Source organism: Hemiscyllium ocellatum, chromosome 28, assembly GCF_020745735.1.
Source record: "Hemiscyllium ocellatum isolate sHemOce1 chromosome 28, sHemOce1.pat.X.cur, whole genome shotgun sequence".
Taxonomy (NCBI): Eukaryota; Metazoa; Chordata; class Chondrichthyes; order Orectolobiformes; family Hemiscylliidae; genus Hemiscyllium; species Hemiscyllium ocellatum.
In genome coordinates, this window is record NC_083428.1 from 18,514,684 (window position 1) to 18,526,952 (window position 12,269).

Consider the following 12,269-nt stretch of genomic DNA (forward strand, 5'->3'; position numbering starts at 1 on the left):
AACAATTTTTCACAATATCCCATCAGGCAAAGAGCCTAATTTATGCATACAAAATTAACATGTGCTCAAACAGATGTTGTAGCTACTTATGAAAATATCTTGTAAAAATGAAATTACAACAGCCCATAAACATTAGCTTGAATTTTGCAATTATAGCGTCAATGAAACTGCGAGCATTTGACATTAACATACATTTGAAACTAAGCAGCATTTGGTATCCACATATGGACAATGAAACATGGAGATTTATTTGGTCCAGAGCATATAAGCAAACTCTGCAAAAGTAACGCAACTAGTTCTACTCCCCCGGCTCTGCAACTTTTTCTCAGTCATTTATTCGATTTACACACAATATAGCTGTTCACCAACCCTAAAGAGTAACAACTCAGTATTGAGGGGTCACTTGAGTTGTAATTGCACTCTAAATCAAGAATATAGCTGGATTCTCTGGGATCCTGGAAAACTGTTTTTATATTTGTAACTTTTTCCATCGTGATTAAAAAACCTTTATTCTAGTTTTTTTTGCGAAGTTTTAACACTTCAGCCTCAATTGGTTAATTTTACAAATAGAAGTTAAGAACATTTAGGTGGAGGACATTAATTGATTTTTGAGCACATATAAAGAAACTGTTACTGACAGAGGAATGGAGTCAAAGAGATATACATCTGCAACATTTCACTCTATGATAAATCTATTCCAAGTGAAAACTGGCTTTGGTTTCACCCTTCTTCAAAGCGCTATCAGAAATTTGTCTTTATTTTCTTCATGGGATCCATGTGTGGCTGACAATGTCAACATTTGTTGCCTATCCCTAATTATCTTGAGTTGAGATGCCCATTTCAGTAAAGAGTTAATCACATTGCTTTGGGTCTGGAGCCACCTGTAAGTCAGATCAGGTAAGGATGGCAGATTTTTCTTTCCAAAAGGACATTATTGAACTGTATGGGGTTTTATAACCCTATGCTAGTTCTCATGGTTGCCACTGAGATTAATTTTATAGTTCCAGGTATTAATAATTGAATTTTTAAATTCTACCCGCTACCAGGGTGGAATTTGAATTCATATTCTTACATTAATAGCTTGCTCTCCTGGATCATTAGTCTAGTCTCATTACCATTCTGCCACGATCTTTCCCTGCTATAACAATAATGTCCCAATCTTCATTGGACTTTAAAAAATGAAGGATAAGGATATTTCCCTTTGTTTTCTGCGAGAATGCTACAATGTGATTTGCTTTTTGTTCTAGTGGCATCAACTGCAGTTGGATACCTCAAGGTCCCTTTGAGCTGACACCAAATTCAAATTAAGGGCAGAAAAGCAAAATCTATGCTAAAGAGATGGACAGATGCATGGAAGTAACTTTCCTGAAGCGGCAAGTTCCATCACTTCTCTACTAACCTCAAAATCTGGATCATAAGAACATACCATTCATCATCCATTGTTATAAATTCATCAACCACGTTTTGTTCTCCCTGTACATTTTGCAAAACGGCTCCAAAGAAATTCAAAATTCTACATATAGTGATAGGTAATATTGCTAAATGTGCAAAGCTATGAAAAAGCAATTAAAATCCAATAAAGCTGTTTATTAAAAGATGAAGATGATCATCACTGAAGCAAAGTGCTACATAAATATGCACAAAGTACCAATAATAAATGAGAATTCTTGGAGGACAGATATAAAAAGGAGTGAATTAAATTTCATCAATCCTTATACCCTTGCTGCTTCAAAGTTTTGCCAATCTTTTTACATATTTAATAAAATGATAAAAGTTGTACAGTTTTATTAAAGTACTGGGAATTCCTCAGTTTTAAATTATTTTTGTAACCAAGAAATCAATTTAACAGGTCCCATTTGATAAATGTCCTCAACTCTCAATTTAATAGATTGAAATCAATTGTTGTAGGAAGCTGGATGACTATATGAGGGTAAAGGGAAAGAAGCATAACCACCAGTATAGACCTGTTAGGCTGAATTCTGTCTCTCTAATGTATGAGTCTGTATTATTCATCAAATGATAGAAGTAAATGTGACAGACTTCGAACAGATCTATCAACTCAAGACTGGGCATCCATGAGGCTCTGAGAGCCATTCACTGCAGCAAAATTGTACTCCAACACAATCTGTAACCTCATAGCCTGGCATATCACCCATTCAACAATTACCATCTAGCCAGGGAATGAATCCTGGTTCAATGGAGAGTGCAGGAGAACATGCCAATAGCAGCACCAGTCATACTTGAAGACGAGGAGTCGACCTGGTGAAGCCACCAAACATAACTACTTGCATGCCAAACAGCATAAGTAGCAAGTGATAGACAGAGGTAAGCAATACTACACCAATGGATCAGATTTAAGCTCTGCAGACCTGCCACATTCGGTCATGAACGGTGGTGGATAATTAAACAACTCACTGGAGGCAGCTTCACAAATATCTCCATCCGCAATGGTGAAGAGCCCAGCACATCAATGCAAAAGATAAGGCTGAAGCTCTCAAAGCAATCTTCAGCCAAAAGTGCCAAGTGGATGATCCACCACAGCCTCTTCCAGTGCTCCCAGGATTACAGATACCAGTCTTTAGCCATTTCAATTCACATGATATCAAGAAACAGTTGGAGCCAATGGATACTGCAAAGGCTACAGGCCCTGACAACATTTGAGCAATAGTCCTTAAAGACTTGTGCTTCAGAACCTTCCACCCTCCCTAGCCAAGCTGTTACAGTACAATTTCAACACTGGCATCTCTCTGACAATGTGGAAAATTACCCAAGTATGCCTGTACGGAAAAAGCAGCAGGACAAATCCAACCCAGCTAATGACCACCCCAACTGTCTACTGTCAATCATCAGTAAAGTGATGGAAGGTGTCATCAACAGTGTTATCAGCAGCAAATGCTCAGCAATAAACTGCTCAGTGATGCGCAGTTTGGATTCCACCAGTGCCACTCAGCTCCTAAACTCACTACAGCCTTGGTTCAAACATGGACAAAAGAGCTGAATTGCAGAGGTGAGATGGAGGGTGACAGCCCTTGACATCAAAGCCACATTCGACTGATTATGACATAAAAGAGCCCGAGCAAAACTGGAATCAACGGGTATTAGAGGACAATCTCTCTGGTGGTTGGAGACATATCTGACACATAGAAAGATGGTCACAATTGTTGGAGGTCAGTTATCTCAGCTCCAGAACATCTCTGCAGGAGTTTCTCAGGGCAGTGTCCTTGGCCCACTCATCTCCAGCTGCTTCATCAATGACCTCACCTCTATCATAAGGTCAGAAGTGGGAACATTCACCAATTATTCAACAACATTCAGCACCATTTGTAACTTTCAGTCACTGAAACAGTCCATGTCCAAATGCAAGAACATCCAGACAATATCCAGGTTTGGGCTGACAACTGGCAAGTAACATTCACACCACACAAATTCCAGGCTATGACCACCACCAATAAGAGACAAACTAACCACCGCCCCTTGACATTCAATGGTGGTACCATCACTCAGTTCCCCACGATCAACACCTGGGAGGTTTCATTGATCAGAAACTCAACTGGACTCATTACATAAATGCAGTAGCTACAAGAGCAGGCCAGAAGCTAAGAATACTGCAGTGAGTAGCTCATCTCTTGACTCCCGAAAGCCTGTCCACCATTTATGAGGCACAGGTCAGGTGTGTGATGGAATACTCCCTACGTGCCTGGATGAGTGCAGCCCCAACACTCAAAAAGCTTTACACCATCCAGTACAAAGCAGTCCATTTGATTGGCACATCGAGAAGCGTCCACACCACCTACACTGAGTAGCAGTAGTGAGTACTATTTTCAAGAGGCCCTGCAGAAATTCACCAGAGATCCTCAGACAGCACCTTCTAAACCCACGACCACTTCCATCTAGAAGGACAAGGGCAGCAGATATATGGGAAAATCACTACCTCGAAGTTCCCCTCCAAACCACTCACGATCCTAACTTGGAAAGAGATCACCATTTCTTCACTGTTGCTGGGTCAAAATCATGGAATTTTCTACCTAATAGCAATGTGAGTCAACCCACAGCAGGTGGACTGCAGCAGTTCAAGAAAGCAGCTCACCACCCATTCTCAAGGGCAACTAGGGATGGATATCAAATGCTGGCCAGCCAGTGCCCACATCCCACAGAATGAACAAATAAAAAAACTCTCAGCCTATTTGCACAGCGTTTTGCTGCTTCTGATTTGCTGCTTAGTAATTTTGTGAAATTGAGGTTGGAAACTTTCATGGCCTGTATCACCAATTCCAACTTGTCAAGAAATGGTTGGACATTTTTCCGTACATTTAATTTTTTAAAAGTCACTTCTTCTTATGAATTAAAGAGGAAGCTTCTGCATTAATAAATATTGGTGAATACAAATGTTCATAAGGTTGACAAAAAATTTTCACACTGCAGGGACCATTAAATCACCCATGTAAAATACTCCTAATACATTAAGCATCAATCACTTTAATATTTTGTAAGTATATTAATTTACAGAAGTAGCATGTTACGATGTTCCGACAACAGGGGAACAGAAGAGGGGATAATTGCATAAAAAATTCTTTCAAAGATCTAGCATAGACACATAATGGGATAAATGACCAAACCAGTTAGTTGAATACTTTTGCCTTTTTGATAAAGGTAGATCTTGCCAGATCTATAGAAGATTATAGAAACATTTCTCAACTGGCAACAACCATATGATTAATTTGAATTAACAACAGGAGCAACAAAGTGGAGGAAAAATACAAGCAGAAGAAGAAGCAAGAGGACTAAGGCAACATCAAAACAGATCATTAAACCTAAAGGCAACAAAACCTAGTTATGCAAACTTACTGAAGAAGAAAATAATGTTAGCTGCTTTCTTCAAGGTATGATCTCTCTCAAAAGGGGGAGAAAAGGAAAAGACTACAGAAAACAAATGGGAACAAAAACAGATATAGGAGAGAGAGAGAGAGAGACAGAGAGGAGAGAGACAGAGGAGAGAGAAAGAGAGAGAGAGAGAGAGACAGAGAGAGAGAGAGACAGAGAGAGAGAGAGAGACAGAGAGACAGAGAGAGAGAGACAGACACAGAGAGACAGACACAGAGAGACAGAGAGAGAGACAGAGAGAGAGAGAGAGAGACAAAGAGAGAGAAAAAAAAACAGGGAAAGAAATTAGTTAATGAACTTGAAAGACCCCATATAGACAACATGCAAAATTACTGTCATTTACAAAATACCGTCCAAGAACAGGACCACACACTGTATTGGACAAACAGGCAGAAAACTAGCCACCAGGATACATGAGCATCGATTAGCCACATAAAGTCATGACCCACTCTCACTAGCACCCTTACATACAGACGAGGAAGGGCACCACTTCGACTGAAACAACACATCCATCCTAGGCCAAGCCAAACAGAGACACGCAAGAGAATTCCAAGAAGCATGGCATTCCAACCAAAACACAATCATATAAAAAATATCAACTTGGACCCCATTAACCATCCTTTTGAGAAAAAGAACGAGAAATGACATCACCAATCAAAGTGAACATAAACACATAAATAGAAAGAGGTCGCTAACAGCAGTGCTTCACCAGAGACTCACTGATGATGTTACCTAGCATGGTTATGAAACATCTGAAAACGAACCCTCTAGCTCAGCGAGCAAACTTACATCCAGGAGCTCAACCTCAGTGACAAATCTTCTCAAAACTCTAATATACTAAAATCAATGCATTCTTCATATATTTTGAAATAAGGGTGGTTATTAATGGCATCTCCTTTCTACATTGGTGAGTTCCTCAGAAAGATATTATTACTTTCAACTGATAATGAATGCCTTTTGTCCAGATTAGTAAGCAGAACGTCGTTTGTATAAAAGCAAACTGTGATATTTTAAGTATTTCATAGGGTATTTGTAGTCTTATTATCTATGCAGCATGCCATCTACTGTATCTTTAGGGTATAACTTGCAACCTTTTGGGTGCAAAATATCTGCTTGTTGTAAAACTTAACTGTTACTTAGCTTGATTGCAAATCTACAGGAAATTTTCACTCCAAGTTATATTTGAAGGTGTCAGCTCATTCATTAAAAGATACTTTGAGTAAATACTTTAAGTTTTAATTTGAAGATTTGAACATTACTTCTACTGATTTCACGGACACATTTCCCCCAGTTATACCACTTCGTTTTAATTTTTATTATTCTCCAATGTGATTTTTATGATTGTCCTTAAACAAAGTATTGTTACACATTTTACTCAATAATTTTGCTTCTTCTTGTTGTCCAAAGAAAAAGTCCATAGCAGGTGGTGCCCAGAAGTTTCAACAAAGATCAACATATTATTTCACATGTGTATCCGCTACAAAAGCGGTGTAATCTTCAACAAAACTTCAGCTAATGAAATTAGTACTTGGAACTACATCATCTGTGGTTGAAATTGTCCAGAAGCAAAGTCATCCTAAGTTTACCCATCCTTAAAATTTCACAACGATGTGTTTTCCTGTGCTTACCTTGCAGTAAATCGGACAACAACAGTCCACATTCTTCCGGAATGGTATATTCCCCTTTCCCTATGTTTTCAAACAATTTGTAGATGTTATCCCCCTCAAATGGGTAAAGTCCCGTTGTAATATTGTACCTACAAAAAAGTTCAGCATTTATCACATGATATCATTCCTCAAAAAAGCAGTTCATTTAAATATTTGTGTCTAAATCTATAGCATTAATATTCAGCGTACAGAGGAAGAACAGGAAATCTGGTCAATATAAAATAAAGTAAGTATTTTCAATAGATGTGTCAAACATTACACCTCAGCAGACTCTCAGCATGAAAGATTTTAGGTGAGAGGATGGAGTATTAATTTTCATCACAGTAACAGAGAATTTTTTTTTTTGATTATGCATTTGCAAAATGTTGTACATAATTGCATGAAACATAAAAATTATAGTGTAGATACTAAAAGGCCAAGGTTAGCTCGAAGTTTATTCTGTGTCGCTTTAGCATTCAGTTAACCAAGAACTTCTTTTGCATAACATCTCAATACAAACTTGTCGCTTTTCTTTTGCATCAATAAATGATTATGCAATTATTACTTACAATGTCACCCCTGCAGACCAAATATCCACTTTGAACCCCGAAAATGTATCAAGACCATTTGCGATTTCTGGAGGTTGGAATGCTGGTGACCCTTGACTTGTCCTACATGTGTCATCCTCTGCAAAAGGGTGTAATGCCTGAAAAATGATAAAATAAACATTTTTTGATCTTATGGTCTTCATTTAAAAAAACTATAAAGAGGGAATAACTTAATGTCATTGATGTTATTCACAAAACGCAAAAAAACCCACAAGAACTTGGAAGAAGCCTCAAATCCAAACCTGCAAGCAAAAAAAAATTAAAGGTTCAGCTATTTTCTATTATTAGTAGTCAGAGATAGTTTTGCTTCAAAGGAAAAATCTATATCTAGGATTTGGCTGGCACACTAGTTTAGATATTTGTTCGAAGTACTTTTCAGTCTGGGTTCAAACTGAATTAAGGCTAGTGAGACAGAATGTTTTAGCTACTCTATTTCACAGATGTCAACTGGCAACTCTGGAACTGGAAAACTGCAGTAGCAAATACAATTCTAATGTAGGCTATTACTGACAAAATGCTGAAGTAAAATTATCAATTCCCTAGAACTTACCTTGTCAAACATGAAATGCATTGTATACATTCTTTTAGCCCATTATTAAGATGAACAATCTACTTGCTAGTTATACCAATCCAGGAGCAGGGTGAAAGAAAGGGAATGGATATGTATTAGTGCCTTGTACTTTTTTCATGATTTAACTTCCATAAACAATTACATTTCTGAGGAGTTTTTAATTTTTGCTCAATGAAACAAGTTTCAAAATATTTTCAGCAGCATCCTGAATGCTAGGAACTTTTTGGGGCTAAACTGAATCAATGAGAGAGAATGAACAGGATATATCATAAGTTTAGACCTCACACTTTGCAGTTGGTTAAAGCCTATTGACTATTTCTAATAAAAATAAATATACTGAAGAAATTACACAAACAGACATTGAAACTCTGATGTTATTTTAAAAGACAAACAGACAAAAAAAGGGGCAGTCAAAATGAGCCCAGTTAAAATACTCAGTATACAATTTGCTGAGTGGGCTCTTATGGTGTAATGATAGGGTCCCTACTTCTGGGCCAGAGGCCTGGGTTCAAGTCCAGAGTTGTGTCATAATACATCTGAACAAGTTGGTTAAAAGTATCTAAAACTTCGAGCCATTTGTTTAGATGAGTATCAATATTAAAAAAATTGTGATGGTGGATGTGATCCCAAAGGAAAACAACTTGTGAAGATCCACAGTCAAACACACAGTCAACAACTTTTTTAGTATGTTTTATAGAGCATTTTAACTTAAAACATGAATAAGATCCTCAATCATCAGAAAAACTTAGACACCATCCTAAAGGAGGAGAAATGAGGATGCCAATGTTTTAAGAATTGTGAAGGAAAAAATAGACATGGGGATGCAGAGAGAGGGAGTTAAAGAGTAAAGAATGTAAACGACTGAAGGCACAACTGAAGGTACAAATGTTAGTGCTCAAGTCCCACCTGTCCTAGAGGTGTGTTATTGCATGTCTGAAGAGACTGGTTGAAAATTACAAGTAGCTGAAATCAGAGGGACAGACAGTACTGGTGGATGTGGTGGTGGTGGGGGAAGGATAATTGAAAGGTTGGTAGAGATTAAAGATATATTAAGATATGAGGATTTAAACATAAAAGATGTCAACTTTAAATTGGACTAATTGGCGAACTGGAAGCAGACACAGACGATCAGAGCAGGCATGATCGGTGAGAATGGGACAGGATGTGGCAAGTATTAAGTGAACCAAGAAGCAGAGTAAGGAAAACAGGAAGCTCTCAGCAATGTTGGAATACTTGACCCTGGTGTTGCCATTGACATGGATGAAAGGTTCAGTAACAAATGATTTGAAGAGAGCCTGAGAAAGGTTTTGTTTGACCCTTCATATTCAAAGATGACTCTGATATCAATATGCATTTGAAGATGACAAATCAGTCTATTTAAACAAAAAGATCTACTGCATGTTGGACACATATGAATCATTGGTGAGGAAGGGGTCCACACAGTCCTGGTCTCTTTCAAGACCTTTTGTTAATATACTCTCAGGATGTGGACATCGCTGGCGAGGCCAGCATTTATTGCTCATTCCTAACCACCCTTAAGGTGGTGATGGTGAATTGCTTTCTTAAACTCCTGCAACCCACATGGAGTAAGGACACTCACAGTGCTGTTAGAGAGTTCCTCAGCTGATACCAGGTGGTAAAAACATTCCACCCTGACCTTAAATTTACCTGGACCATCTCTGACACCTCCCTCCCCTTCCTGGACCTCTCCATCTCCATTAATGATGACTGAATTGACACTGATTTTTTACAAACCCGCAGACTCCCACAGCTACCTGGATTACACCTCTTCCCACCCTACCTCTTGCAAAAATGCCATCCTGTATTCCCAATTCCTCCGCCTCCGCCGTATCTGCTCCCAGGAGGATCAGTTCCACCACAGAACACACCAGATGGCCTCCTTCTTTAGAGACCGCAATTTCTCATCCCACGTGATTAAAGATGCCCTCCAAAGCATCTCGTCCACATCCCGCACCTCCGCCCTCAGACCCCACCCCTCCAACCGTAACAAGGACAGAACACCCGTGGTGCTCACCTTCCATCCTACTAACCTTCGTATAAACCAAATCATCGGCCGACATTTCCGCCACCTCCATAAAGACCCCATCACCAGGGATATATTTCCCTCCCCACCCCTTTCCGCTTTCCGCAAAGACCGTTCCCTCCGTGACTACCTTGTCAAATCCACGCCCCCCCTATAACCCACCATCCCATCCTGGCACCTTCCTCTGCCACCGCAGGAACTGCAAAAACTGCGCCCACACCTCCTCCCTCACCTCTATCCAAGGCCCTAAAAGAGCCTTCCACATCCAAAGTTTTACCTGCACACCCACCATTTATTGTATCTGTTCTCCCGCTGCGGTCTCCTCTACATTGGGGAGACTGGACGCATCCTAGCAGAGCGCTTTAGGGAACATCTCCGGGACACCCGCACCAATCAACCACACAGCCTTGTGGTCCAACATTTCAACTCCCCCTCCCACTCTGCCGAGGACATGGAGGTTCCTGGGCCTCCTTCACCGCCGGTCCCTCACCACCAGACGCCTGGAGGGAGAACGCCTCATCTTCCGCCTCAGAACACTTCAACCCCAGGGCATCAATGTGGACTTCAACAGTTTCCTCATTTCCCCTTCCCCCACCTCACCCTAGTTCCAAACTTCCAGCTCAGCACTGTCCCCATGACTTGTCCTACCTGCCCATCTTCTTTTCCACCTATCCACTCCACCCACCTCCCTGGCCTATCACCTTCATCCCCTCCCCCACTCACCTACTGTACTCTATGCTACCTTCTCCCCACCCCCACCCTCCTCTAGCTTATCTCTCCACGCTTCAGGTGCTCTGCCTTTCTTCCTGATGAAGGGCTTTTGCCCGAAACGTCGATTTTACTGCTCCTCAGATGCTGCCTGAACTGTTGTGCTCTTCCAGCACCACTAATCCTGATACCAGGTGGTGCATATGGGTTCATTCTTGTTCTCGGACTTTGTAGCTGCTCATACAGATGAATGGCCTATTAGGACATCTCAGTAGGCAAATGAGAGTAAATCACATTACTATGAATTGGAAGTAACATGCAATCCAGAACATGTGAAGAAGGCAGATGTTTGTTTACCAAAGTATATTAGTGAACCAGATAACTTTTATACTAATTAATGATGTCATGGTCACCATTAAGAGAACCAAACTGCAATTGATGTACTAATCATCATGCAAAAAGTAAGCAAAGAATTTGCCCGACAGACAGAGAGACATGAATTAGTTAATCCTAATGAAAGATCAAGGTAGATCCAGGAAGAGCAATATGATATTGGGATTTCAACTTGAGCACGTAGTTAGGATTGGACAAATTTCAGTCAGAAACATATAAAATGAAAATGCATAACTGTTAAATGAGTTGCAAGCATGTTTAGCTACTTGACTGTGGATTGATATGGCTAAGTTGGTCATTATAATCTAAGGATATTTTTAGATCATTAAAGCATTGACTTCAATTAGATAAAATTTAAAAACAAGAGTCAAGAAGAAAAGAACAAAAGCAGTTTGCATTGAATAATAAATGGGTTTGAAAAATAGGGAATACCTACCAAATGGAAGAATGTGGAAATTCTGAACAAGCCAAATGAACATTTAAACAGTTCTTGGAAGGAAACGATCTATGGCTCTATTTACAAGTTTGGAGCTTATAAATCTAACCATGCGCACAAGGTGAATTAATTGTTACTAGGTTTTGAGGGAAAGCAAATAATCAGGCATTTTTGAGCCTCAAGATTGGAACTATAGGATTGATTTTGTTTTTTTGATAATTAGTCACTTTCAGTTGATTAAACAAGTGAGAAATCAAACTATTATTTTGTTTAATTATGGCTAGCTATAAAACTATTTCAAAGGAAGAATAGCCATATGGCCCACATCAAAAGTCAAATAACTTGATTTATGGTATGTTTTTATAGTGTTATGTAAATATCTACTAATAAATATGAATACATTTTGATGTAAAAGGCTCTTACTCAAGAACACAGCCATGTTTAAAGTGGCTTAGTTCCTCAAGTTAAATATTTAACAGATCTGTGCATATACACACACACACTACTTTGAAATTATTTTCAGTGTGGTCTCTTGTGGTTATTTTGACCTTTTAAAATGAATTGATTGAACGTTTTCTAATTCATTTATGAGATGTGGATGTTGCTGTCGGTGTAAGCATCTGTTGTTCATTCCTAAATTGCTCACATGTGACTTGCTCGGCCATTTCAGAGGGCAGTTAAGAGTCAACCACACTGCAGTGGGTCTGGAGTCATACATTGACCAGAGCAGGTTAAGGACAGCAGATCTCCTTCCTGAAAAGGGCACTGGTGAATCAGATAAGTTTTTACAACATTTGATAGTAATAGCTTCTGTTAGGCCATCTTTTAATTCCAGAATTTCATTAAATGTCACCATCTGCCACAGCGGAGTTCAAACCCATGGAGAAAATGAGGACTGCAGATGCTGCAGAGTCAGAGTTGCAAAGGGTGGCACTGGAAAAGCACAGCAAATCAGGCAGTGTCCAAGGAGCAGGGGGTTGAT

At 39.4% G+C, this 12,269-nt stretch overlaps 1 protein-coding gene across 2 annotated transcripts in view; it reads right to left on the reverse strand.

Annotated features, from left to right (window-relative positions):
• Nucleotides 1–12,269, reverse strand: part of stk11 (serine/threonine kinase 11) — a 140,080-nt gene that overhangs the window by 66,580 nt on the left and 61,231 nt on the right. For both annotated transcript variants that reach the window (XM_060846413.1, XM_060846412.1), the window contains exons 5-6: nt 7,097–7,233; nt 6,510–6,637 (exon numbers count right to left, since the gene is read on the reverse strand). In XM_060846413.1, coding sequence (XP_060702396.1) covers nt 6,510–6,637; nt 7,097–7,233 — 265 coding nt within the window. The remainder of the gene's footprint in view (nt 1–6,509; nt 6,638–7,096; nt 7,234–12,269) is intronic.